The 24,101-nt window shown below is 43.3% G+C and overlaps 2 protein-coding genes across 2 annotated transcripts in view; one reads left to right on the forward strand and one right to left on the reverse strand.

The window, feature by feature from the left end:
* The first annotated feature begins 4,792 nt into the window (after positions 1–4,792).
* Positions 4,793–11,143, forward strand: myl1 (myosin, light chain 1, alkali; skeletal, fast). The gene is made up of 6 exons (XM_030080465.1): positions 4,793–5,030; positions 6,345–6,372; positions 8,564–8,707; positions 9,435–9,608; positions 9,719–9,796; positions 10,589–11,143. The coding sequence occupies exons 1-6, from the start codon at positions 4,881–4,883 to the stop codon at positions 10,615–10,617; spliced, it is 603 nt and encodes a 200-aa protein (XP_029936325.1). The 5' UTR covers positions 4,793–4,880; the 3' UTR covers positions 10,618–11,143.
* A 483-nt stretch (positions 11,144–11,626) lies between these two features.
* Positions 11,627–24,101, reverse strand: part of map2 (microtubule-associated protein 2) — a 69,697-nt gene continuing 57,222 nt past the window's right edge. The window contains exons 15-18 of the mRNA XM_030080257.1: positions 18,981–19,073; positions 16,828–16,909; positions 15,274–15,386; positions 11,627–13,384 (exon numbers count right to left, since the gene is read on the reverse strand). Coding sequence (XP_029936117.1) covers positions 13,163–13,384; positions 15,274–15,386; positions 16,828–16,909; positions 18,981–19,073 — 510 coding nt within the window. The 3' untranslated portion in view covers positions 11,627–13,162. The remainder of the gene's footprint in view (positions 13,385–15,273; positions 15,387–16,827; positions 16,910–18,980; positions 19,074–24,101) is intronic.

Below are 24,101 nucleotides of genomic sequence, written 5' to 3' on the forward strand. Positions count from 1 at the left end.
TTTGTTTAGCCTGCCCCCATATAATCCCAGCCGGACAGAGACAGAGACAGAGTGAGCATGAAGGCCACCGAGGCTGCATCAGCCCCCTTAAGGAGCCATGGCCCCCACTCCTCGAGATCCCAAGAAACTTCACACCTCTCTGTAGGGGACTATAAATAGGTCCCATCTGTCCCCTCAGGCTCAGTTACAGCCTCATTCCTTTTGGAGCGCCTGGATTTTCTTTTGGGATGGGGCTGGAGGGGGGTGACAGGGACGTGGAAGGAAGCGCCGGGAGTTTGTGAAACGGTGAGGACGGAACCAGAGTCCAAAATCTACTCTCTAGTCATCACAGGTGACCGACTGGCTGACCCCCCTGTTGCATGTTTTCATGACAATCAAACTCCATCTGTGTTTTCTGCGGCTTCCCTCCTTCCTGAACTCTCTCCCGGTCACGTAGGCAAAATGCCAGTGGCCTGCCAAGCCTCCTACCATCCCTTATAATCTTACACCTCAAGAAACTCATCGCAAGATTTTCCTGAAGCTCAGGTTCTTCGCATGTCATCAGTCACCCCTAACCCAGTAAGGTTAAGACCCCTGACGATCCCCTCTGTCTTCTCTCCTTCACACAATTTTAATTGCAGAGCTCACATCTTCAGAGCCAACATAGTTTGGACCTGGGATCTGGAACACGAGTGAAGTTTACTGCGCTGTTTTCTACTGTATTTCACTTCCAACTGTGTTCTAGTGTTGGCATGAGTTTTATGACAGGACCCAAATAGGAAATGCAGTGGAAAAAACTGGAGTCAAGACCGAAACAGAACTTGAAGAGATCGATGGAAATGCATGGCATCGACAAGGCATCGGAGAGCTGGATCACATCAGCGTTCCTGGGAGGAGGCAGGGAAGCGCCTGTCCTCAAGCGAACCCGGAAGTGATATTATGAGATATGACGCTTGTTCCCCTGATGACTGAGGTAGAGGTGGACGAGGTGAGACAGAAATCATCGACCCACGCATTCCGGTTTGCGACAAACAAACCCCAAACAGCAGGTTTTCACCGTCTCCTTCTACGCCTCAAACTAAGCTGATGCAACCCCAAAGAGCACCTCGTCAAGTCCACTTGGCTTGCAAAGATGCAAACATGTGATTGTTTTTTTTTTTTTTTTCATTAAAACTGGATGAGTGTGTTTGTCATCCCTTTGTATGAGATCATTGAAATTTAACAAGCTGCACGGTGCTGATTCATCTCGTCTGCAGTGTCTCTCCAGAATGGGAGAAGAAGTTACATGAAATAAATTTTGCAAAGACAAAGTTGACGATAAACAACCATGCTATGCTGCTCCCCATTTGTTATGTCCCACTTCCTTCACTGAGATTGTTAAAGTTTAATCTTATCTCTCTGCTCAAAAGAAATATCAAAGAATAAAAATCATTCTTGTTTTTTTTTTTGTGTGTTTTTTTTGTTTTGTTTTTTTTTTAATTTTTCACTTGTATTTCAAATAAACATGAAACTTTGTGTAAACAAGACAGCTTCAGAGCTGCTGTAAGGTTTCTTTTTCCCTCTCTGATGGAGCCAGGCTAACGACTCCCACTGACTTCCAGTGTTTATGCTAAGCTAACAGGAAATGCTACCCACTGGAATCAAACCACTGGACATACAGAGGTGATGCATTTTTTTAATCTAAAAAAATATATATATTTTAATAAGAGAGCATGACATTCTTTCATGAGCACATACACATACAAAGGTTATGCATTTGCACTCATAAGCACAAGTAAACTGCGGTTCTTTGGCTCCGCCCATCATGGTTTAACCAATGAAATCATTTCCGCCTGCAGAGTAACTCTGCCTCTGGGAACTGTTTGCATTACTGAAACTCCAATCGGCTTGTAAAACCTGTCAATTTGAGGCTGGTACTTGTCACTAGCAATACTCTCTGGCAATAATCCTCCTTGACTTGCATGTTTCAAGTCTGCTCATTTTTCAGACTCTATCCAAGATGTCCTCCCAACCAGCACGAGGCTAAAACTTGCAGGACAGGATGGTGGGACAAAAAAAAAAAAAAAAAAATACCTGTTGACCTTTCAACTGAGTTTCTGCTTCCTCTTCCACCGTGGACAGTAATGTCTGGCTCTGGGGGTGTTTGCTGAAACTGATCTACAGATGGCGTGCGTCACTCCATCGCAGACCTGCCTTGCCCTTTTACTATACAGTTAAAGTCACCCGCCCCGCCCCACCCACCTATCCCTCCCCCCACCTTAAGGGTCTGACCTCACGCCTCCAGAATGGCTTTCACAAGGGGGTGGGACGGTGTTTATGAATAAGTGAAGGATTACATGTTTACTCAGGCTTAGTGTTGATGATTTATCTGGTCTAATTTGATACTTAGCATGACTCAGTCCCGCTGTGATAAAGTGTTTTTAGAGACCTGGTTGCTCCTGCTGCTGGGGCAAACGTTGCATCCATGCAGAGCAGGTTTACTCTTTTGATTAGAAAATGCTTTTGAGTGCATGATTTGTCATGGGAATTATGGAAATGTCAGGAGGATAGACTAATTAGAGCTGCTGTTCAATAACAGAAAGGTTACAGGTTCGATCCCTGCAACAGCCGATCTACACTTACCTACTCATTGTGCTGTAACTCACAAAAGTGCCTGCTAAATGCCTGAAGTGAATAAATTACTTAATGTGACAACTGGCAAATATGTGAAACAGATCTTTGTAATGGGATCTAACATGAAGAACCAATCACACAACTTGTTATTCTTTGAGTCTGTTCTTAAAACTGGATAAAAACCATCTTGGTGTACTTAATTATCAAATAAACTTGATGCCTCTCTTTAATTTCTTTTGACAGCCTGACCTGCCTTAAGGTCTCTTATCAGCCCCGCTTGTTGATCCTAAGGCTGTTGAAACCATTAAGATTCTCTAGTAGAGCTTGGATTGGCCACAGGACAGGTGCAAGGACAGAGACAAAGTTCCTGTTGGGGGTGTGGGGGGGGGGGGGGGGGGGGGGGGGGGGGGGGGGGGTGGAGTGAAGGGAAGTCAGACTGGGAGAAGGTACAGCGAGATGCCAGCAGCGAGCGCTGATGACAGCTGAGGGACTGAGGTTCTCTCTGGTTTGCCCTCCTGGAGACGAGGTCAATAAAAGAGAGTAAGAAGGAGGAGGGGGTAGAAAGGGCTTGAAGGGGGAGGAAATCATCCAGTTCCCTCTCTACTAGGCTCTGTCAGCGGAGGGGGAGGGGCAGGCCTGCAGAGACAGATATAGACGAGAAAGAAGGGTGCAGAATTTGCACTGTTAGCCCCGTCTGAGTTACTGGCATCGGCAGCTGAAGGCTCCTCCAGATCTTCAGCTCCTGAAGTCTTCACATCACATCTCCCCCGGGAGAAATAGTGGTGACGCTCACCCTATGATCATCAGACCACCAAAGGAGGTCCAAAATCATATTCAAAGGCCATTCTACCCAAAGCTGGATGCTTTCAATTGCTACAGTTAAACCGTGGATCATCATTAGCACCTGTCCAGCCTAAGACTGATCCATCACCAGTGTGGAGACACTGGTAAACTGAAAATGGTTAATTAGTTTGGTCAATAATTTTCTTCCTCTTAAATTGCTCCCAATATCATTTTGTTGTCTTGTAGGTTTAAATGATGCATTAAAACCCAATGTGTAGAATGTATTACACATAAAATGTGCTGTGTTTTTGGAAAAGCACAAATCATTTTTTCCCCCTCTTCCTCCTCACACAGTTTATGTCACAGCTAGATGTCACATCGATTTGCATAAGATAAAAAGGAAGATCAGCTCCAGTACTTCTTAATGAGGAAGCAGGGTAACTGAGCTTCGGTGTGTTTCCCCTGATTTACTCTGTTACCATACATAGAGCTTGGCACATATGACCATAAGTGGCTGAAGTCTAAATTTGCTGCTTGTGTGACCCACTTCCCCACTCCCCCACATACCATGTTGTGTTTGGGAAACCCTGCCTTACATATGACCAGTCGTTGCATAAATTATACCTGACAGAGACTGACTTCAATCAGAATAGAAGGGAATAGAATACAGTGGAATAGAATAGAATAGAATAAATAGAAAATATGGTTTCAGTCTTTTCTTTTGCAGTTTCATTGGTGTTGCTAGAGTGCGTAAGTTGTTGACGATATTGGATTTGGTCTTGCTTAAATTAGTGGAGCGATTGGGAAACATCATGAAACATTATAGTGACACCCCACGCCACCCCCCAGGTGCACTTGGTAGGTTCACACTAACGGAAGAAAGGGCCTGATAGAAAATACTGACTGAGGTTTTCATTGCTAGGTTTTCATATTTATATATATATCAGGTGACATGAATTACACAGCAATAGAGAAATGAATGGTCACATTTGAATGATAAGTCATATTTCGCCTGTTTATAAATGTCAAACTATCATCAAATCATCCAATAAGCATCATCCAGTAACGTCAAAAGCCTCGCCTGGCCCAATTCGGCTCGGTCCGGACTGTGCGTCACGGTGCGCAACGGTGTGCGTAAAACCGACCGTTGCTTGGAGCAGAGCGGGAATCACCATCACCACATGACCTCAGGGAACCTTACGCCGTTTCCGATGTTGTCTTTTTTCATTTGAGATATATGGCTTAAATAAACACTTTCTGGCCTGCAGCCCCATAGTCCATGTTTAGGCAGGACCCCCCACCCCTCCCCTCCGCTGTCCAATCCTTACAAGGGGGCTGCGTTGACGCGGGCCAAGAGGAAAAATAGCCTCATATATATACGCCCAGACGGTGATCTCTTGCTCCGAGTCCGCTGCACTCAGTGCTACACTCCTTGTGTTGTCACCCGAACCGGGAATTGTCAGTGTTACAGGGTCACCGTAGTCCAAAAATCACTACCTGCTAAAATGGCACCCAAGAAGGACGCTAAGGCTCCTGCCAAGAAGGCCGAACCAGCCAAGCCAGCGGCAGCGGCACCGGCACCAGCAGCACCTGCACCGGCACCCGAACCAGCCGCCCCTCCCAAGCCTGCCGCCGTCGACCTGTCTGCCGTCAAGGTACACCGGGAGAGCATGAAGTCTGCGGAGGGAGGGGACGGTGGGAGGTGATGGAGGTGGGGTGATGGGATGATGGCTGCTCAGGAAGAGTTGGGAGTCTTCTCACACCAAGCTGTATGAATTACCTGTAGGCCTGGTGCGGTGGTTCCCAAAGCAGAGTGGATGGGTAGGCCAGGGTTGTTTGATGCATGGGACCCCCCTCTAGGCAAAACGAATTTTTAATTAGTAATCAGTTCATTCATCTGAAGTTAGGACAGTGAGGGAACTTTTATCTTATGTTTCATTTAAACTAGGCACAGCACAGGTAGCCTTGTTGTCAATTCCTGCACCAAATTAAATGCAAAATATCTCAGATGATGTTTTTTGGATAAAGCTGATCAAATGTGGGTCTCTAGTCTAATATGTATCAATTCTAGGGATCCTGACATGACATTTTTATTATTCTGTCAGATTTTTTAATAAACCTGAGGCAAAAAAGGGCATCTTTTAGGTTAAATTGTATATGTGGATGCAGTGAGTTGGTGAGAGCGGCAGAGTTGTGTCAGAGTTGTGCAGAAGACAGAGGAGACTGACTAGAACCATGGATAGCTCACCGCCTGACCAAACCACACCCCGGCTCTCTGGATTGGACTGAGAGGGCCGTGACCAAAGTGTGATGGCAACACAGGGTGCCACCAAATGTGGAGATGTTAATGTATCTAAAGATGGACCTCCACAGATCGGGTGCCTTCGTTGAACCGTGAAGCTAATTTTGGCAGAGCTTACTTTTTAATCCTCATTGATTATTCTATAGATTATCGGGAACAGCCAGTCTGTGCTGGTCATATGAATGCCAGTGCTTGTGTTGTTGCTTTAATGTAATTACAGTGACATGAACATGGAGGGATCTTTGACTTTAGAAATGACAGGGTGGTTTTACATGGGGGTGTCAGTGCTGTTGGTGCTGCGTTCAGAGGGACTGGAGTGCATTTCCAGTGCATTTTTTTTTTTTTTTTTTTGCACTAAGTCAGTATGCAGTCATGGAAAAATATAAGTGTTAATAACACGGTGAGATATATAAGATCATCTTTTGTTCTGCAAGCGTATGAGCTCTGCAATCCCAGCAGGTCGACAACAAATGACCTTTATGATTCACACACCTAGAGGTATCAAAGTTTTATACCTGCTGTGCAGAAATACCACATCTGACACACTCACACACAGGTTATTGTAATGTATTATTGGTGCATGAGTGCACTGGAGGGCTCTTCAGTGTCTTGGGCTTCTTGTGTGTTTGTATGCTCCACTCTCATGGCTTTTTGTGTTCATCTCCAGGTGGAATTCACCCCAGACCAGATGGAGGGTGAGTAAACCTCATTTTACCTTTGACGCCGTGTGACACTCCCCATAAATCTCCCCTCATAAGTATCTCTTGGACCACCGAAAGGCAAAACCAGAGAAGCTGTCACTATAACTACCGTCTGTGTCAGTGACCAGTAAATCAAGTTGGAGAGTTGGATGGTGCACGGCCGCCGCCAGCCTCCCTGAAAGATGAACATTAGCTCAGAGCTAATTACAAATGCATAATTGGCCTCGACACATCTGATAATGGCTACTGGAAGCCAGGAGGCCTCCCAGCTGTCAGCCGAACTTTCATCACATTTTCAAACAAAATATCAAATAAATGGCTTTCCATCAGCTTGGATGACGCAAATAGCAACTACAGATTTGTGTCAAGACACCTTTTTTGCAAAACAGATGTAATATTCAGTGTTTGTTTTTTCCATTCATTGTTTCTAAATTGATATGCATACTCATTCATTTTCATTTAAGATGGAGTCTCACATTGTGATGCCAGAGCAGTGGTTTTCAAAGTGAGGCCTGGGGACCCCCAAGGGCCCTCGCCTCGGCAAAATGAGGAATGGTTTTATTTCACTATACAGTAATTTAATTAAAAATTTTGAGGGATTATTTTAATGTAACACTTTAATGTTATGACTGTCAGGGCTCAAGTATGACTCTAAACAATTTAATACACAGCACAAACCAAAATACGAGTCTAAATCTCCTCAAATGGAGGTCTGGAAGATGAAAAAGTCTGAAAACATCTGCCTGGTGTCCAGTCATGGTGTATTGAGGTTTTGATCACAATGAAACACTTCACCAGCTAATTTTGCACCTTTGCACCTGCAGCCACAGGGCGCAGAGCTAATCAGACAAACTAGCTGATGAAGTATTTGATTGTAGTGAGAAGCGGTGAGACTTTTGGCCCCTCATTGTGCGTGGTTAGAGAGAAATGAGCGATTGGTAGGGCTTTGTTTAATGAGCTGAATCCCTCCGCACAGTGCAGAGCATCACAAATCAATCCAGCCAATCCCTGCATGTTATTACCAACTGGGCATTATTTATGGGGCACTTGCCGGTGACGTGGAAGTATGAGTCAGGAGCGGGAGTAAAACTTTTAATAGACCTTGAAAACATTACAGCAACTCATTTGGGTGAATTAAACCCCACGTACCCCAGCTCACCTTTAACTGTGGTTAAAGGTGAGCTGGTTGAGTGTATGGTTGGAATGACAACCTGTGTACTACTACCGGCCCTCCAGAAGCCCTGCCATTCAGCTGGCTGCTGGTTACACTGGAGTCAGCATTCCCTGCTTTTACCCGGGTCACCGCAGACGGCCTTGCCTTTAAAAGGAGGGGGGCTCATATTCTCGGCTATGTTTATCAATTCCAAGGCGGTCTTTTAAAAGAGCCACTACCCACCGAGGGAGAGGGAAGGAGACAGCTGGGATGCAAATCACATCAGAGGGTTGCTAAGCCTCCAGTGGAAGTGTGTCCATTGAGTCCATAATAACAGAGTCCATAGAAATGTCTCTGCCTTGTCGTAGCTGTCCCTCGCCACGGTTTGGACAGGAGCTGCCGCCATCTAGTGGCAAAGAAATGGATCCCACACTGAGTGGAAAATAAATAAATAAATAAATAGAATAGAACAGAATAAAATAACTTAAAATAAATTTGAAAATAAAATAAATAAAATAAAGATTTAAAATAAAATAAAATAATTTTAAAATGAAAAAATAAATAGATTAGAAAAAATCAAATACATTTTAAAATAAACCAAAATAAAATAATATATTGGTATAATTAAATGAAATTCACTTAAAATGTACTGGAAATATGTTATTCTGTGCATATGTCTGCTCCATCCAAATTATGTTTGGCAGCCTAAAATATATTTGGCCTAAATGTCATCGACACCTACAATAATATACTCTGGCAAATCTCTTTCTATAGTTCCCATATGCCAGGAATATTACCTATAATAATACTAGCAGTATATGAAATACATACATAAAAGTATAAGGTTTAGAAAGTAGCACAAACAACAATGTAAATGTCCAATAAAAGCATCATAAATTACAATCAGGTCACTGTAAACTCATTATTTAGCATCAGAGACACACAATATGTCCCTGTGATAATTATGAGAATATTACATGAATATTTTAGTCATTCACAGTGCACTGACTCCCTTCTGTCCCTCTAATCCAGACTACAGGGAGGCCTTCGGTCTGTTCGACAGGGTGGGTGACAACAAGGTGGCTTACAACCAGATCGCTGACATCATGCGCGCCCTGGGACAGAACCCCACCAACAAGGAGGTGGCAAAGATCCTGGGAAACCCCACTCCTGAAGGTGAGAGGCGGGACGCGGGACACGCTCGTCACAGGGGGGCCGGCCTGGCACCGACATTTAATGAGATGGAGATCAGTGAGGCGGTGCTGGGGTTTGACTGACATGTGCGACGGATCAGCTGATAGCTGCTGTGAAATGTGAAAAATCCTCAAGACAAAAACTACATAAATACGTTGTTTTCTCCAGCACTGTGGGAAAAATGTGCAAAAAACTCATCATTGTACTACTTGTACTACCACTACTATTACTGCCTCTGCTTCTACTGCAACTATCACTAGTACTACTACAGTTAATACTCTCAGTACTACTACTGCTGTGTCCTGACAAGCAGTGTAATACTGATCAATTCTACAATAATCATTCAAACTGCATTAAATCCATTATAGTGGAGGCTGATGACAAAGAATGGCTGATATGCGATTTATAATTAAAGGGCTATGTGGGAAAGCAGGTATTGATCTGATCGGTGTTGTCATGGTAATGAAAAGGTCAGTGAGCTATGACCACATATATAACAAAATCTTTACATTTTCAGGAATGCAAGTATTGATTATTTATGATAGTTCACCCTTAAAAAGGTTCCCCTCTCAGGTAGCGTAGATGTGCTTGATGTTTGAACATGTGTACTACAAATTCAAGTCGTACAGGTCGATGCTGGTGTGTGAAAGGAGAGTTTAGGTGTTGGTGGTCTGATGTCTCACATGTGCCTGTTGTGTTTTCCATGCAGACATGGCCAACAAGAGAGTAGAGTTCGAGGCCTTCCTGCCCATGCTGCAGTTCATCGTCAACAGCCCCAACAAGGGAACATACGACGACTACGTTGAGGGTCTGCGCGTCTTCGACAAGGAGGGCAACGGCACAGTGATGGGTGCTGAGCTCCGCATCGTCCTGTCAACACTGGGTGAGTCCCAGCAGGCCCCCTACTGGGCACGGCAGGCGTGTGTGTGTGTGTGTGTGTGTGTGTGTGTGTGTGTGTTACTGATATTGGCTGTCCTCTGTCTCCCCCCACAGGAGAGAAGATGACTGAGGCTGAGATTGATGCTCTCATGCAGGGACAGGAGGACGAGAACGGCTGCGTCAACTACGAGGGTGAGCTACAATTTCTGATACATAATAATTAAAAAAAAAAAAAAAATTATACTACTACTACTATTACCACTACTACTACTACTAGTAAGAATAATGATAATGATAATAAAAAATAAAAAAAATACGAATAATAATCATATCAATAATGCATCTTTCAAGGACAAGACACAAATTGCCATAAAATAAAAATAAGCAGAAATTCTGTTGTATTCTATATTATTCTACAAAATGCACTAATTTAAAGTACTTATTTACTCATTTTGTCCTAGTCACAATGCAAAAATGTGATACTTTCATTAACAAGTTATTACTATTATTATTACAAACCATAACAAATTATAACACCTGTTATAATTAAATAACATGGAAAGATTAAAAAAAAAATTATAATAAGGAATGATATAATAAATTATAATAGCTTTTCTACTACTACTACTATTATTATGCAATTACAGTTTACTTCTGGTTAACTAACACGATCACTGACATTAAGGTTTATAAAATACAAAAACAGTTAGATACTAAGTTAACTCTTAAAAAATAATTTTCCATCCTCCGTATAATGTCCACAGACTTGAATATGATGTATTTTTGCATGTGGGATAATATATTGGATATAACTTGGATCAAACAGTGTACATGCAGTGGCAAAGTTACAGCTTTAACTGAATCGTGAAACCTGGCTAACAGTTTTCTTGTCCTCCTCTCTCTCTCTCTCTCTCTCTCTCTCTCTCTCTCTGTGTGTGTGTGTGTGTGTGTGTGTGTGTTTTGTGCCTCGGCCTCCGTCTGCAGCCTTTGTCAAACACATCATGTCTGTGTAAGGACCCTGGCACTGCCGCGCTGAGCATCGTGTACATGCAGACCCCATGGTGTCGAGACATCCCCTCGCTGTTTCCTGCACCACCGGAGGGAACAGGGGGAACAAAGGACTATGAGATGTCGTTTCTAAACCTTTCTTTCGTTTTTGTTCTACTTTTTTTTTTTTTTTTTTCGTTTTTGTCCAACTGGTGCTTTTTCTTCCTCCTCTATCGGAAGCCGCCCCCATTTGCCACGAGACGTTTCTTTTACTCTTCCCCATCACGGCCCACCCGCACCCTTCCACGTCGTCTCGTTGAGGTATTTTGTCGTCTTCACAGTGGAACAGTGACGGAGGGGAAGGTGCAGTGACGATGATGACTGTTCCCTCCCGTCACTCGACTGCCCGGCTGGCTCTCTACCCGCCAGTGGAAGTGACTGGCTCGGCCCAGGACTTGGCCACCAACGTGAATCCACCCCTAACCCGCTCCAGCCCCCGAGTCTTAACTTATTGTAACTCTCCTCTGTCGTTTCACAATAAACTTTTCACAAACTCCCACTTTTTGTCCTCGCTCTCTGTCTCTGATTCTGTGCCGTGCCGCATTCAAGTGCGCTGTCTGCATGTCTGTCGAAAGGAAAAAGAAAGACAGGGCTCCCTTGTCAACTTTTTGTCCTTATTTTATTGTCATTAATTGTTGTAATTGGTGTCATATCAACAGGAGAAAAACTGCGTACATCTACTTGACCTTTTAAATACATTTACAGTTGCTGTGGGGGTGGGCGAGGGTGGGGGGGGAGGCGTTGGGGAGGGGTCTGGGTGAGGCGGGGTTACAGGTAGGTGGGGAATGCAGAAAAAACACAGAAGCAAACAAACAAGTTGCAGGTGAGGGCAATAATTAGGGAGGAGGCAGGTTATACCACAAATGGTGACTGAAAAAAAGAAAGACTAGATTACCCAAACACTTTTTCCTAACAGATGCAACAGGATCCGAGTTCCCTCGGTCGTTTTATTTTATTTTATTTTATTTTATTTTATTTTATGAAACGTCTTTTATTTTTATGGATATTTTTTTTTGTGTTGTTTTCAAACGTTTTTCTTCCACTTTCTTCCCCGAAATATTGCCACAAACACGCCGATACAGTAGCGTCCCTTTTTCAAAATGGCATGGGATCTGTGACACACACTCACACACACACACACACACACACACTCACACTCAAACGCATCACACACATTTCAGTGTAGCTGAAGCCTTTGTTGAATCTCAGGTAGCTCGATCGTGGCGTCTTCCTCTGTGTTTCAGGCAACAAACGGTACTAATGAGTGTGACCTCGGCCTGCGTGTGGGGAGGAATGGCCGCACCGTCCGTTCATCTCAGAAAGACCATCTAACGCGAGCTGATCGTCTGCAGCTCCACAGACAAAGATATCCTCAACTGTTTCTTTTGTGAATGGAGATACATGGAATGAAAACACTGCTCCGGCATTTTATACTGATCTGGTGTATAAACAGGTTGGTATATGGAGAAACTACTGAGAAAGTACAAGTTAATGATACCTCTTCAACAAGACTGAGATGCACTCGATTAGGAATCAGCTGTCCGAGGTCGTCACCAAGCATAACACTGTAAACAACTAATAACTACAAAACATGAACTTGTTTCATTTTTTTTCATATCCAATGAATCAGGAAATAACTTACTAAAATCCCTTTTTTTTAAAATACAAAATAGCCTCTTTTTGTATTAGAATCAATACATGCTCGTCATAACATGATCTAGTACTTGCAATAATGCAATTTTACAGGTATAAGTTATAGCCGTGTCGTCGCTTCGTTTTAAAATCAATTTGAAGAGATGTAGGTGGCAAAGAACTTGTATTTTTTTTTATACACGTTTCTATATATATTTGTTAAATATATTATATATTGGATGACAAGCATGACTTGCAGTAAGGATGCTTGGTTCTTTGAGTGGGGGTGGGGGAGGGGGTCGGGAGGGGGTCGGGTGTCCATGCACATTTACTGAGCAAAAACAACACGTGCTGCATGGTGTGCTGGCCACATGACTTCCTACTTAGCATAGAAAAAAAAAATGCTGTAGCTTCTTCCAAACACTGATCCAAGGACCAGCCAAGCCAGTACCTGGTCCTTACCGAAGACAGCTTTGCACAAACCACTGAAGCTATTCTATCCACCATTATTCAAAAGGAGAGGCCAAAGAAAGGAGTTGGACATAGCACAGATCTGGGTTGGAGATAGACGGGGGGTGGGGGTGGGGTGGGGGAGATGACCAAAGTAAAGTAGCTCCTAATTTTGAGTCTCTAGTTTGAGAGTTGGTGTTTGTTTGATGGATGTGGGGATGGAAGTGGGGATGTGAGAGCAGGCGGTTCCTTTGGAGGCTGAGCGGTTGTGGTAGCAGGTTGGCCTCGGCGTGGCAGGATTGGGTGTAGAAGTTGGGGGAACAGGGTCAGGACTCATGGGGACCAGGTCAAGGTAAAGGGAATGGGGGACCAGGTGGCTTCCAGAGGACGGGAGGGCATCTGAGGTGCACCGATCCACCGATCCATTGTTCACAAGCCCTGCTTGGCCAGGGCTGCGGTGACGTCCTCGGCCAGCGTGGCGAGCTGTGGCGACTCCAGCATGTTGAGGCTGCCGGAGGACGACAGGTGGCTGTCCCGGTGGCGGTGGGGCGACACAGAGCCAGACAGGCCTGGCGACTGGGTGATGATCTCCGCCCCGTGGTCCACTCGCGCCTTGGCGTTGTCGCGGAACGTCAGCTTGTGGCTCTCGATCTAGGAGAGGCAGGAAGGTGCAGAGTGAGAAGTCGGGGAGGGCACAGGGCAGCGTGCTGGAGGTCACTCACTGTCTAACTCAGTCAACAACAGGCTGAATGAAGGTCAAACTCTTTCCCTTTGGCATTTCTGACTCTCTGGAGCAGCGGGCATCAGTAAGAATCACTACCTTTCCCATGCAGAACACCTGCAGATAATCCTTTACGTTGGACACCTGCCTAATTAAACCTGAGCACTGACCCTGCAGTCCAGCTGTCTGTCAAACTGAATGTGCCTCCACAGTGTTTAGTGATAAATGCATTTACCTTTTAACCTCCTGGGCTATTTCAAGGGAAACACCAAGTTTTTGGAAGATTGTGCTCTTGGTCAAATCACCTGTGAAGTGACAGACACTAAAATCTCCATGTGGCCCTGGTCAAACATTCAGTGGGATGCCCTGGACTAAAACTTTAGCATCCAGTAAGTGTTAGCAGGAATTGATTTGATTTTGAATGGAGGTGTATAGAAGTTGGTCACATAATGAAGTCTACCTGCTTACCTTACTGGTCCCTAAGCTTTTTAAATGGGTCATTTGATAATGTTGAATGTTAGGCATTTAATTGTGAATTTGGTAGGGCTACTTAAGCCATTATGTAAAAGAAAAGGGCGTTGAGTATCAATTCTATATCAAACAAAAGGGATTAAGGCTACATTTGTCTGCATTCAAAGATAGATCATATGGTTTTAATTGCATAAAATTTTCAGATGATGCCAGTAACTATTAAATAACAGTCCTCGTGTCGTGTGTCATGGAGAGCTGCTGGTGTCTGTTGTGGAAACCCACCAAATCAACACTGAACACAAGCTATGTGAATGCTGTAATTGTGTTCTGAGCTGCAGATCAGAGCCGGAGCCATTTGGTACGCTCTGGCGCAAACACAAAAACCTGTCGAGTATGTAACCAAAAAGTGAAGATTTCTCTGGAGGACGGTTGGATAGATAAATAAAACTCTTGCCTCAGAGAGCTAGCAGCTAGAAGGGACATATTTCTCGATGGTTTGCCATAGAGGTTCACATCTGTCCAAAACAGATCTTTACCTGTCCAAGGTGTCGAACTACCACCACCTCAACTTCCTATGGGAACAGGAAAAGTAGTCCCTGTGTGGTTTAATCCAAACAGCACGATTTTTATGTTACATTTCAGGTGGTTTTCACCAATTCTCCAACATAAAACTGCCAGAGAATATCCTCTGTAAGATAACTATTTAGCGTTAGAGCTGCTCTGAGTTCTTGCTTTTTCACTTAATTTTAGTTGCCTGCCATCACTCATCATCACACACTGGATGCTAAAGTGTTAGCTGGACATTTTTGGGGTTAAAGTGTAAGCATGATGTTGGGTAGTGAGCGACAGGCATGGATGATTTTTAGTGTTCTTCTCATCACTCCACAGGTAACTTTACAAACTGGTGAAGGACAGTCTGGCCCGCTCGCTTCAATTCTCATTAATGCACCAATAAAGCAGCTGTGCCATTTCAAGCTCAGTGGCTCCTCATCAGTCTGGTGAAGTGAAGTCATGGCTGCACCAAGTCTCTATCTTTAAGTGCTTTCGGGTTGCAATTTTTAAAACAGCTGCCTTGTTCCAAGCAGAGTGGCTCTCTTCATCAGCGCTTGAAACAACAACTCTCCAGTCGGAGGTACTTTGTGTGCATTAAAAAAGAACCCGAGGGAGCCTCGCGGCGTGCGAAAAGTCCGTCTTTATAGTTAGCGGGCTGCCGTTTCGTCCAGCGCCAGCTTCAGATGAGGTTCATGTTCATCCGTTCATCCGCTCAAGTTTTACAAATACGCCAATCTCCCCAAAGCTTGGTGTGTTCATTTGAATGATATTCTGGAAGACTGGAGGTGACACTTACCAGGACGTGGCCTCCACCCGGGGTGTGATGGGCGTTATCAAGTGAACCCACCTTGGCCTGGGCCTTGTCTTTGAAGTCCAGCTTCACACTCTCTATACGCACGTTACCACCCCCTGGGAACAAGTAAAAGACGTGTAAAGACGGTAAGGACAGGATCAGCCCGTGAGAAAAATGACATTTTTTATTCATCACCTGGAGTGTGGCAAGGGTAATGACAGAGAAAAACAAATTATTACTGCTACTTTGATTGACTAATCAATTATTTATTTATAGATTTACACGCTGGTGGGCTTGAGATAAAGGTTAGGGCGGTGTGCGTTTGGCTGGGAGGTTGGTGGTTCAAAACCCAGGTCCATCTGGACAAATCTACAGCTGCATGGACTGTGGTTTCACTGTTTAATTCCTAAGGATATGAACATCTTCAATTAGAGAAAGGTTTAAAAATTAGACTATGAAACATCACAAGGATATCAGAACAGAAGTGTCGCAGTGTGATTTTCCGGACCGGATGTGGCCAGCAGATGGCGCTGCAGGATTTGAGGCAGTCGCCATGCTTTCTAGAAAAGGGAGAGGAGGAGTGTAAAGTAAAGGGGGGGGTTTCCACACCATGAAGCCCTCTGGAAACACATCTTCCTGCACATACTTTTATGCTGTGTCACTGTTGGAATTATCCCTCTGTTTATCTCTCTCACACATCTATAATATATATAATTTAAAGGCAAAGTTCTCGTGGCGTCTTCACCTCCAGATGGTAATCCACTAAATCATTTTCAGCACGGAGAGCTGCAGGGGTGGCTTGAAATGACTTGCTCAGAAACACATTACAGTTTAATACATTTCCCAGTCATGACTAATGAAACAAACAGCAATTTTAATTTCAGTAACTGGACCACAATCACTAATAAAGGAAAAATAAATAAATAAAGCAAATTTTTACTTATGTTATCATCTTCTCTAAATATCAGACTGAAGTTAAATAACCTATAAAGTTTTATCTGTTTTCAGCAGGTTTAGTGGTTCTCCTCACACTCACAGCTACTTAGGTGAAAAATGGTAGAAAAGAGCAGAACTCTTTGATTTTTTATTCAGCAAAAGGACAAAAAAAAAAAAACATTTAGATTTGGTTTCTGATGATCCACAGAGGAAGACACAGACTTACTGCGATTTGTGAAGGACGATGAAGGACATCCAATTTTGAGGATGAAATATATGAAGAATATAACAAGCAGCCAAGTCACTATGATCAAAACAATGATCAGTTTCTGAAAATATATAGATTTATTTAGTAATGTTTTTGAACTCATCAGAGCTATTTTATTTATTTACCTTTAATTAAACTTGAACATCATTGAGGGTCCTCATTTACAATGATGTTGAGTAAAATGACTTGAAACATTTAATTAACAATCTTTCTAATTGAGAAAAAGACCACGAATAAGAATGGCTGGGCTTTTAAATGCTGTGATGTTGTCTTTATTTAAGCACTTGCGAGTCGCGAGTTCGATTCCCGCAGCCGGCGCTGTCCCGAGCGTGTGTGTGCGGGCTGACGGTTACCTGGCCGGTGGCGGATGTTGTCTAGCGAGCCGCACTTGGAGGTCACGTGACTCAAGTCGATCTTCTTGTTCTGGATCTGCACCTGGGGGCGGGGAGGGAAGGGGAGGCAGAGGTCAAAGGTCACAGGTCACAGAGAGGTCACGCACCCCCGCTGACCCCCATCCTCATGATGCTCACACGCGTCTCGTCTTTCCTCCTCTGAATTACGGGAAGGTTCGAGCGCGTTTGGCCTGTGCTAGGCTGCAGCTGCTGTTTGAGGAAAATATAGGGGGTTTACGATTTCATTACCTCCAAATGAGAAGCTATAGCTATCTACATTCCAACAGAGTGACATTTAATTGCGTGTAATTGCCAGTAACTATTAAATAACAGCCCTCGTGTTACGTGCTATGGTGTCTGCTATGGAAACCCACCCAATCAACACTGAACACAAGCTATGTCAGAGCTGTAATCGTGCCTCCGAAGTCGAACAATTTGGCACGTTCTGGCACAAACGCAAAAACCTGTCGAGTGGCCTGTGCGCCACAAAAGTGAAGATTCACTGGAGGACGGTTAAATAGGAATGCACGGTGGAAAGCAGCCACAGGCAAAGACACACAACAGTCCATTACATGGGAGAGGAGACTGCGATATGTGGTTATGTGACACACCCTGGGGATCTGAGGAGAGAAGGAAGGAAACCACACAGAGAGACAGAAAGAGAGAGAGAGATGAACTGATGAGACAGCAAACACAAGGGAGGGATAAAAGCTGCAGACACAGAGAGGATGAAGAAGAGGAAGAAGAAGAAGAAGAGGAGAAACACAACATCTACTGAGATGAATCACTGGGACACGCCTGCGGTCAGCCGTCGCTCCGCTGAGTCACCAATTTCACTTGATGCATCGTTTGTAACCTCAGACTTGCCTGTTTGTGTGTTTGTGTGTCTGTGGTTTTTTTTTTTTTGTTTTTTTAAGGCATTTGTCGATTCGTTTTGCATGGGAAGAAACAGGAAGAGAGGCAACAAGCCGGGTCATGAGCCGGGTTTGAACCCGTGGCGGCGTGAGTGCGGCACCTCGGGGCGTCCCGTAACCATGCACGGTGCTAGCAAAGAGTTAAACGACAGAGAGGAGACGTGATTTGTGTCGGCGTGGGTGAACAACAGGCTGCAGGTTGACTCATCTCGCCAGCCACTGAATCATCACAAATCCGCTGACAAAAAGCCATTGTGAAGGTTTTCTTTTGTTTTCCCATTTCTTACATAATTCTAGATAAATAATGGCTGACTTTTGATCATTTATTCTACCCAATGCATGACCAAGAGCCCATTCAGGTCTTATTTTTGGGGTATTTCAGGAGAGGAAAGATCCAATTGGGTATATTAGCATCCAGTGCACTTTTGTGCCCTAAAAGTTGCGTGTAAGGCAGCACTTCCAGAGCCTAACCTTAATCCTATAACCATCACCACAGCCTGGGAGGCAGCGCTGACTTACAGATTATATTCAGGCCAAAAAAAAAAAAAGTACCTTTTCCACGTATGAAGTGGATTTTAAACAGAAAGCATGAGCCTGCATCCTGTTATGCAAGTATGCATCCAAATTATTTGAATATCAATACCCAGAAAACCTGTAACTCATGTTTACCAAATCTACTTTGGCCTTATTACATGCAGATATTGCATAATACAGCAAAGAACCGGATGTGCAGAGCAACACAGATGTTTTTGAGCAATGTTTGGTGCAGAATATTGAATCCTGATTTATTTTTCTTATCTTGTTAGTTAATAACGGAGCGTTGGATCACTGGGACCTTATACTGGACTTGGCATTTTTGGGGTTTCCAATAAATAAATACGTTTAATTCATTACTTCACTTTCCAGCCTGAAAATATCACCCAGGAACACAAAGCACCTCTGGAGAACTCAGGTGTCAACAACAACAACAACAACAACAACAACAACAACAACAACAACAACAACAACAACAAGGCAGGTACACAGCACCAGCACTACTCCTGAATGAGTGAATGACGGGAAAACAGATCAACTGCAAAGCAAGAAGGGAGGGAGTGGGGGGAATACAACACGGAAACACACACACACACACACACACAGAGTACATATATAACAGTGAAAACAACGATGAAGCGATGGGAGTTGCGGCGTGAGACTCACATTTCCACCTCCTGCCGAGTAGCCCCGCCTGTCCAGGGAGCCACACCTAGACTGAACATGGCTATAGTCCAGCTTAACGCTAGGGATGAGAACCTGCAGGGGTGGAGGCGAGGAATGAGCTGGCAAAGGATTCTGGGTTTGGGACATGGCACTTTATTTCCAACTCCTGTCAAACATTTTGCATCTATTTGGCCCCTTTCTGTTTTTTTTTTTAAACGTCCTGTCGGGGGACACGTGTGCGTCTGAGATGTTTGGATGTGGTGTTTGAGCCGCTGTCTGTCCCTGCTGCCCTGAACACACGTCACTCTGCGGTCAAGATCGCTCTGCTTTAGTACAACAGTGTATTAAGGCCATTGTAGAGAAAAGAAAAATACAGAGGGGATAATATTCCAAAAAAAAAAAAAAAATTCTGAGACTATAAAGTCACAAATTTGCGACCAAAAACTCAGAAATTCTGGGATTAAAGTTGTAAATTTATGAGAAAAAAAACTCAAAAACTTGAAAACTCAAAATTTTCAAAAAAAAAAAAAAAAAAATCACAAATTTATGAGAAAAAACTTGGAAATTCTGAGATTATAAAGTCACAAGTTTATGAGAAAAAAATTGGATGTTCTCTGATATTAAAGTGGTAATTTTATGAGAAATAAACTCACAAATTTATGAGAAAAAATCTTGACAATTCTGAGATTACAAAACCACAAATTTATGAGAAAAAAACAGTGAAAACTAGTGGGATTCAGTCAGAAGGAAATCCTGGAGGTTTGAGCCCAGAACCCCAACCTCCTCCTCAGCATCTGATCCTCAGGATCTCCTTGTTCCTGAATCCCATGTCAGAGTAGAATCTGCTGAGGGGATCAGCTGCAGGCCTGAGACATGAGATCTCAGAGATTCAGAGTTTTTTCTCAGAATATTACCCCCCTTCCTCTGGCTCCGTAATCATTTTTTTCTCCCTCCAACAGCCCTGACACACTGTCATCACACTACAGATCCATCCTGCCGTTTGTTTCACAGCTTGACCCTCCTTCCTGACCCGCTGCTCGTCTCCAGTGGCTCAACAGGACGGTCCTGACTCTACCGTCCGTCCACTTTGAGGAATCGGCACAGCGTCCCAGTGAAAGCCAGGATTCACCGCAGCAAACGGCACTGAGCTGTCTAACTGGAGCCGAAGCTACTTAGTGTGTGTTTCAGCCCCAGCAGGGCCGTGGATTTGGAGGCAGAGGGTTGGTGAGGGTGTGTGGTGGCACAAATGGCCTCAAGATGTTTTGCTTGCATGAAAAAAAAAGTCAAATTAATTTTAGTTAGGGGCCTTATGGCAAAGTTCGTGCAAATTCATCTACAAGCGCCAAATTTGGCACAAATGTAGCTGAAGGCATACTGAAATGATTCAGCCAGGGTGCCCGAGCCAGAGACCCCGGAGGCCAAGATGGCTCGGGTGCCCTGGCAAATGTAAGTGTTTTTATGGTTTTCCCATGCTCAAAAAAAGTAAAATAGACATCAAGATTGTATTTGTATCTCATCTGGTTCAAAAGTTATAGCCGAATCCCTTTTTCAGGCCGCGGCCATATTGGATTTGGCCGCCATCTAGGCCTCAGGGGTCTCTGGCTCGGGCGCCCTGGCTGAATCATTTCAGTATGCCCTCAGCTACGTCTGTGCCAAATTTGGCACTTGTAGATGAATTTGCGCGAAATGACCCTTATTTGGCCATAAGGCCCCCAACTATTTGGCTTTAGTTGCATTTTGAGTCTTTATGACCTAAATCTTGAGGAGACATGACCTCATACAGATTTACAGTACATAATGAGATTGATTTAGTTGCCAATTTTGAATTTGAACATCTCAGAAAGTGACTACTATTACTACTACTATAATAAATGTCATTATATGCCATTGCCATTATAAACGTTGTTTTTGAAAATAGACGACTCACGGTACAGTCACCTTTCTACTTGATTCTTGCACTGATTACAATTATTGTTCGTTACTGTGTCTGGGATTACTTTTAAGAACGACCGCAGCACTTCCAAAACACTGTAACCTTCCACAGAGCATGGCAGAGAGTAGAAAGTTGACAGTAGCCTTAGAAAACACAGTTCTTGACTTATTCTTTTTGTCGATTTAAAGATGTAGTTGACTTTACTATTGGTTTTTGGTTTTAAAAAAAGACATTTTAGTGGTTTTGAGAGGCTGAAAATGATCGCCGATGGGGCTGTGCTGCAAACTAGCAAAAAGTAGGAAGCCTCTGGACACTAAATCGAACAATGAGGTTGTAGTATGTAATTTATAAATGATGGAAAATGACAATTTAATATGTGCTACTTTGAAAAATAAAAAAACCTATCCTTTAACTTCCTTTAACTATGAAATCACACATTTTCCTATATATTATTTTTTTTATTTTTCGATATTCTGAATAATAAAGGTATCACGTCGGGGACTCAGCATGCAAGTAAATGCAAACGCAGCGCTGCAACATCTTGAGCCCCTTTGATTCGAGGCGCAGGGTCACTAAAATGTAGAAGTGTGTGTGTTTGTGCGGTCCGTCGCCGCCTGCAGCTACAAGGAGACAGAGCAGGAGTGAGGCACAGACAAAAGCAGCGCTGATACAGGGCAGAAACACACTGACAGATACTAAATACAAATACCACGTTTTACACAGAACAGCAGAAAAAAAAAAAAAAAATAGAGCAAACAGGACGCAGAGAGACACCCAAGAGATCCAGTGTGAGAATAAACTCCCTCAGGCACGTCCCTATTTTCCGCCTCTCACTTGCCCATGGCTGCACTTCACTGTCTTCAGCATAACTTGGTAGCATTATTGGACCGAAATAAAAAGATTTTGAAACTTACACACGCAGCTGTTTCACGGCTCCACAGGAATAAGAGTAGGAGTAGGAGCAAGAGTGGCAGTATAGAGGGAGAAAACATATATACCTCATCTACAAGGTATATATTGCAACTACTTGGTGTATTTATGTAAATATTATATATACATACACATAAAAAACAAGACTCGGCTGCTGAAGGCCAACTATCTAACTCAGGAAGGTTGTTTTTCATTGTTCATTCATTCATCGTTTTCCATGCATTTGGCTCTCTCTTATTTATTATTTAATTTATCGTGTATCTGTTCTATCTATGATATATTAATCACATCTGGTCCTCGTGTGAATCCTTCGCCCCACTGTTGTGTGTTATGCTGTGTTTGGGGTTGTGTAGCGTCCCGGGTTGATTGTGTAAACTGAATTGCCTTTTGAGGAATAAATAAAGTTGTCTGCAATTGAAACTGAAAGTGAAACTGAAACTGAAAGTGAAAAAGCATGGCCAACAAGAAGAGGAAACTTCAGCTGTGAATGTCTGGGCGTTGAAGGGAGGGGAGGGAGTCTGTAGATGAAATGCGGGAGTGGTTATTAGTGTCATTTTTCAGAAAAGGGAGAGTTTGATTTTTGTTTTTACATCCCTAGAGACCTGCCAGCCGCCTAAGGGAACACCTTAAAGAGCTAAAACAACAGTGAACAGTTAAATCCAGGCCACTATGTGAAGCCTGATCAGGGCCAACCCGAGGGCTTGCTTGAAATGTTGTTGTTTGGATATCAGCGGGCGTGTTCGTGAGTAAAATCTAATATGTAGGTCACCGTTCGCTTGGAACCTCTGTTGCTCTCAAATTAGAGCACAAACCAGGGCTGTCCCCGACACAGAAACGTCCTCAGTCAGGCACATTTGGCTCCTCAGCATCACAATTTCTCTTTTTTTGGTCATGCATTAGCACAAGTTTCAGTGTTTATAGACTATGCTAATGATAAAGTAATTATAATAAATCATAGTCAAATTAAACATAGTCATATGAACATATTTTTGAGCATTTCAAATATTCAAAAACAGAAAAACTCTTTCTGTTTAGCTTCTATGTGTTTAGCTTCTATGCACTGCAAGCCTGGAGCAAACTCAGGTCTGCTCCTGCATCGGACTCCTTTACACCACGACTTTAAATTTCTTTTTACCAATGCCTTCTTTCTTTTTAATCCAATAGTATTTTTATTTTTTATTTATTTACTCTCAGGCATTATGCAGTATGCATTTATTCTCGGGCTTATCAACCGTTTTGTAATGACTTCTCTTAAAATGACTGGCACAACTACGAGTTGTTGATTTTAAATTTTCACACCGTGTCATTTCAGCACCTGCACTTTTTATTAGTTCTTATGTCTTGTGTTTGTTTTTAATTGTCTGTCCATGCCTGTGTGCACGCCTTTGAATTGACTCTCTGTCTGAAATGTGCAGTTCTATAAATAAAGCTGCCTTGCCCTAAATGAAGCTCTTGATGCATGCAATTTTTTTTAATGTGAAAATATAAACTAATTAAATCATCAAACAATTTCTATCTAAATTGGCTTACATTCAAGGTCCCTTTCAGCATTTCCCTTTTTTTCTGTAGGAGCAGACCTGAGATCCTCCACATGTTTGCTCCAGGCTTGCACTGCATAGAAGCTAAACACATAGAAGCTAAATGTATAGAAGTTAAACACTTTAAACACTGCCTCTTTAGTTTGCGTCTCGTTGGCTCCTGCGGTGGCCTGGTCTGAGGGGGCATGCAGTATTTTCAGCAGTAGTGATGCTACTGAATGACAAAAGAAATATCATAGAAATGCTAAAGGAACGCTGTAGGCAGCTGTTTGTCACTGATCATGAAGGCGGGACAGAGATAAAGACTGCTCATGTCAAAGAATCTCAGCCGACCGAGCGGCTCTGTGACTGATGAAGTCTAAGCAATAATATTCAGCTCTTTTAACCCCGAGAGCTCATCTGCTGGTTGCAGCTTCACTGAGGCTACATCACACTTAACAACGAATGAAACATTCAAAGCCAACATGCCGTTGTTTTATGGCTGCAGCATCACATCAAATAGGAAATGTTTTTCCTAGATGATTGATTGATTGAATTTACACACGTTTCCCAAGGCCATGTTATTTGGTATCTTTGGAAACCTTAGAATCAGCACCAGAATTTCAGATAAAGTCGATGACGGTAATGACAAACATGTCTGTGGGACTAGAGGTTAAACTAAGGTGAGAAAGTGAGATTAAAACTAGGACTAAAGAGCTTGCTATTCAAGGAGCTGTTCAA

The sequence above is a fragment of the Myripristis murdjan genome, chromosome 21, assembly GCF_902150065.1.
Source record: "Myripristis murdjan chromosome 21, fMyrMur1.1, whole genome shotgun sequence".
NCBI classification, from domain to species: Eukaryota; Metazoa; Chordata; class Actinopteri; order Holocentriformes; family Holocentridae; genus Myripristis; species Myripristis murdjan.